General features: G+C 44.2%; 1 protein-coding gene across 1 annotated transcript; it reads left to right on the forward strand.

Annotated features, from left to right (window-relative positions):
- The first annotated feature begins 386 nt into the window (after nucleotides 1-386).
- Nucleotides 387-2,154, forward strand: LOC117882238 (C-X-C motif chemokine 6-like). The gene is made up of 4 exons (XM_034780328.1): nucleotides 387-519; nucleotides 732-858; nucleotides 948-1,028; nucleotides 1,924-2,154. The coding sequence occupies exons 1-4, from the start codon at nucleotides 465-467 to the stop codon at nucleotides 1,958-1,960; spliced, it is 300 nt and encodes a 99-aa protein (XP_034636219.1). The 5' UTR covers nucleotides 387-464; the 3' UTR covers nucleotides 1,961-2,154.
- The last annotated feature ends 2,773 nt before the right edge of the window (nucleotides 2,155-4,927 follow it).

Below are 4,927 nucleotides of genomic sequence, written 5' to 3' on the forward strand. Positions count from 1 at the left end.
CTTCATAACATCTGTACAGCAGCTATAAAAATCAAATTACATGGAACAGCAGTAGAAACATGTTTAATATATTTTTAGCTGCCTTTAATTCAATTTTATAGTTAATGAGCATGAGCCCACTTCATGCAAACAGCAAATGCATCACAGACCAATGACAATCCACAGACAGTTTGGAAACCACCTGCCTAATCCTCAACCGCCTATGCCGAATCGTACCTGTGGTATTAAATGTATTTTTAAGATTTTTTCCATCCATGAATCACTGGTTGATAAAAAAAATAAACATTCCACATGAACATGTTCAAAATTTCTCCATTACTGTTCAAATTTAGCATCTGATGTCACAGCCCAACTACTATCACAGCATATTTAAGCTGCTGGGCTCTGTGGTACACCAGTATGAGCTTTAGGTTTGACAACGCAAAGAAACTTGACCAGAAGAGGAAGGAAGATCTTGCAGAAGGATGGTGTACAAGCTCGTTGTCGCACTTGCAGTCGTTGCTCTAACTTCTTCACACGGTAGGTCCCTTTGACTTGTTTTCATAGTCTATTTTGACTGCTGCACAGCTGCTGTTTTAACAGCACAGACAGCTGGTCCTAAGAGAATGTTTGAAACTTGAACTAGGAAGAATTTAAAATGACATTTGTACGTTGAATTGATGTGCTTACCAAATGTGCCTCATTTACTTACTGACATTTTAACGGATGGAGCTATTTTTCTGTATTTGCAGAATTAACGATGAACGGTGGGAGATGCTCATGCCTTCGAACTACAGATAAGATTCTGTTTAGTCCTAACCAGTTGAAGACGATAGAAATTCTCCCTGCATCTGCCTCGTGTGAAAATGTGGAAATAATGTGAGATTCAAATCTAGTATCAAAAAATAAATTTAAGGGGATCATTTCCAAACACTTCTCTCATGGGTTTTTAATTTATTTTTTTCCAGAGTAAACTTGAAAAGTGGCAGACAAATATGCTTGGATCCCAATGCAAGCCAGATAAGAAATATTTTCCAGCAGCTCATCAAGTAAGAACTACTCCATTTTTTAATCATTGATTGGTATTGAATATTCCTCAGTTTTGGACCAAAATTTCACAAAAATCGCAGGGGCCAGCATGCATCAGTGACTCAGAGTGAGGAACTCATGCAGCAGGGAGCCAGTCTCCTCCCATTGTGTTAAAGGAATCCACTGCTAGCACCCGAGAGCTGGTACAAAACAGGAAGCTCTAACTACTTCTGTTCTTGCACCGTGCAGTAGCATTTGCCTCAAGAGCTGGGGGTGTTGACCCCACTGCACTGGCTTAATTCTAATTTAGGTAATTCTAGCAGCCCCCACTTGAAACATCCAACTGACACTGAAGGAGCAGTTTATTTTACTACGCTTCCTCTCAAGCCTGCACAGCGTTGCTGTGTTCTGTTAAAGAGCCAGCAGAACTTCAGAGGGTGAAGAGGCTCTATATGGGCTCACCTTTCAGTGGCGCTACCCTTCTCCATTTGGCAAAAAAATCCATGCGGGCAAAGGACCTGGTACAGAAAGTAGATGGCCATAGAGTAGGAGACATGATGAGGGCTTCACCTAAGAACTGTGGAATATTATCAGCAAAAAGGCGTGCAGCATCAATGCAGCTTAAAGCAGATTCTCACCTTTGGATGGTCATAGAACACTCCCGAGACTCAGTCACATTGCTGCGTGAGTGAGGGCAGATGGGGCCAGAGACCATTAAAAGGAAGTCCTCACTGCTCTCTAAGACTCTGGTCCATTTAGGCTGCATCCTCATTGAGACTCTCTCTGTACTGGGATGGGAAAAGGCAATCCCTAGATTTTCAATTTACCTCTAGGATTTTTGCACAGAAGGACTGTGATCATCCTGGATGGAAGGCATTAGACAAGACTACTAAGTGTTACTCTTTTCTTTTACAGGAAGAAGGGAAAGAAAAACGATAAACCCAGAACCTGAATATTTGTCAAGAAAATTATCTGATTTGTGGAGCAGGAGCCTAGGAACTTTACTTGACTTAGTGTTGTGACTCACAAAATGTATCAGTTGAGCCGTTGGCTGACAAAGTATATATATATATTTTTAGTTAATATATTGTGCTGCAAGTGAGCTTTTGAAGTTCAAGAAGATGCATTCATTAGAGAACAGATTGTATTTTCTTAATTTCTGTAATATACTGTACATTATGTTTTATACAATAAATACCAAAGCAACTTTCTGTCTTGGTTTTCTATTGTTGTAGAGAATGTTAAAAATAAAAAGTAGTAGATGTTTTCTGCTGATAGATGAGGAAGGAATTAAATCATGCTGGAACTTTCAAAAATATTCGTGGTATTTGGGGGAAGAGAAGCCTTTTTCTGGAATAAGAAGTCATTCGGAATGCAATGGAGGGCCCCTGTCGCTTCATTTACCTTGTTGCTTCCAAGTCAAACAAGAAGGCTGCATATCCCAATAGAAAGTAATTAGTAACTATTAGGAAGATTGGGTAAGATGCAAGAGACTAACGATCTCTCTCTGCCCAGCAGAGAAGGCCCTCCCTCCCAGGTGGAGAGCCACTGGCACAGTAAATGTGGAGGCACACATTGGGGGTGAGCTGGAAATTTGGCCAGAGGGGCACTGCACTCAGTTTATTATAAGCGGACTAGACTATTTTAGTGCAAATTAAGAAAGCCCAAATTGACACACAGACCCAGGAGTCCCAGGATTGCGAGGTATAAGCCCCACCCCCAAGTCTTTTAGCAGATTGTGCACAGATACAGGCATATATACAATTGTCTTTCCCCCCCCCCACCTCCCCCGAGGTGGGACCACATTTATTTCAGGATGCCAAGGTGTCTGGCATAGAATCCACCCTTTGCAACTGTACTGAGCTCCAGAGTTTCAGTGTCGAGCTGGCAGGGGTTGAGTCCAACTGCTCAGATTTACAACTGTGTAGCTGTCCTAGACATTAAAACAGAATGAAGAAGCAGACTTAAGCCAAAGAAAGAAAGGCATTATTAAAGTGATTCTGCCAGTGCCTAGAGCGTGTCTTTTTTTGTTCTCCTCCCACATCAGTTACATTTAGACCTTATCCAGTGTGCCATCAGGTATTCTGGCAATTCATCAGTTACTAATGGGGAGCTAAGATTCAAGGTTTCACTAGCCTGGTATTTTTCTCAAGTTCCTGACAATATCTTTCAGGGCACCTCTTCCAACTTCACTATCTAGACCGGGGTAGGGAACATATGGCACGCATGCCAAAGGCGGCACGCGAGCTGATTTTCAGTGGCACTCACACTGCCCGGGTCCTGGCCACCACTCCGGGGGGCTCTGCATTTTAATTTAATTTTAAATGAAGCTTCTTACACATTTTTAAAAACTTTACTTTACATACAACAATAGTTTAGTTATATATTATAGACTTATATAAAGAGACTTTCTAAAAGCATTAAAATGTATTACTGGCACACAAAACCTTAAAATAGAGTGAATAACTGAAGACTCGGCACACCACTTCTGAAAGGTTGCCGACACCTGCTCTAGACAAGACTAGACAATACTTTGTGTACACATAACACTCTCTGTACTCATTTTGCTTGTATTATGTACACCATCTAGTGGCAGGACTGCATTTGTGTTGGTTGCAATTAATGTCCTCCCAGCTCTCTTATTCCACATCTAAAATGTATTATCCAACTTTGTGTGTCATTTTTTAGGCAGTGACTAAACTCAACTTTTTCCAGGAGCTTGTAGCCATTTCACAGCCAAAAAGTTGAACAATAAACACAATGGATATAATGGATCAGGTTGTATTGACTATTTTGTTGAAATCAGTTGGTTAGGATAGTTATCTAAAAGCAGAAAAACAGGACAGTCATAACGGGAAACTCTGAAAAGTGACTGAGGATGTCTATCCTGCAATCAGAGGTGTGACTGCAGCCCGGGTAGGCATACCCACACTCGCTTTAATCTCGCACAGCCTAAAAGAGCAACGAAATCATGGCTAGGGTGACTATATTTCCCTATGCGGAATACGAGCACCCGGTAAAATTACTCGTATTCAAGCGAGTTCAAAGGCAATCAGAACTATGCAGTACAAATGTTCCAATTAACATCAAGTTGACTGAGCCCCTGTAATAAAAGAAATACTATGTAGTTGGATTCTTTTTATTTACCTGCTTATGTTTAAGGCTTTAGGGCTCACACGGGGAGAGATCACACACACACACACACACACACACTCCCGTACACCTCTCTCACACAGAGGGGGGGTGTGTATGACCGACCGACCCTCCTCTCCCTGCTCGGGGGGGGGGGGGAAGAGAAGGGATGACCTGGCCCATGTCTTTGCAGACCTCATCTCTTTCCTCCCCGTCCCCACTCCCCTGTGGCTGGAAGCAGCTCCTTCTTTCTGCCCACACAGTGTCAAAAGACAGCTAACACCTCCAGGCTGCTGCTGGCCACCGATATAACCCAGCCACCGCTTGTCCCCCGGCTACAGCGTGGGCAGGAAGGGTTAAGCCGCATTGGATGCATTGTGCACCAGGGCCCAGGGAACATGACTGCAGGGGCTTCAGTGAACCTGGCCAGGGAGGTGGCTCAGCAGGGGAGGGTGTCTAGAGGATGGAGCAACCCCACTCTCCCTGGGAGCAGGACCCGGGAGGGGGGGGCAGGCAGGTGAAGAGGGTGCTAAGTCCCTGCCTGGGGGGCTGCTGTGGAACCTGCAGAGTTGGGGCACAAACAGGCTGGAAATTGCTTTCACACACACACACACACACACACACACACACACACACTCCAGAACTTAGCTGAGGGGTGGAGAGGCTTCCACATACCAGCGCTGTGCGGGGCTTTGGCAAATGCAGGGCTCGGCTCCTCCTGGCCAACGCCCCGAGCCGGAGAGTCTTGGGCTTTCCTGGGGCACCGGCCCAGCCAGAGGCAATGGGG

The sequence above is a fragment of the Trachemys scripta genome, chromosome 8 (assembly GCF_013100865.1).
Source record: "Trachemys scripta elegans isolate TJP31775 chromosome 8, CAS_Tse_1.0, whole genome shotgun sequence".
NCBI lineage: Eukaryota > Metazoa > Chordata > Testudines > Emydidae > Trachemys > Trachemys scripta.

Bases quoted from the DNA above. Each gene is read 5' to 3' on its own strand.
- LOC117882238 (XM_034780328.1), top strand. From the start codon at position 465: ATGGTGTACAAGCTCGTTGTCGCACTTGCAGTCGTTGCTCTAACTTCT. The intron at 520-731 runs GTAGGTCCCTTT...CTGTATTTGCAG, and splicing joins TGCTCTAACTTCTTCACACG to AATTAACGATGAACGGTGGG. The intron at 859-947 runs GTGAGATTCAAA...ATTTTTTTCCAG, and splicing joins TGTGAAAATGTGGAAATAAT to AGTAAACTTGAAAAGTGGCA.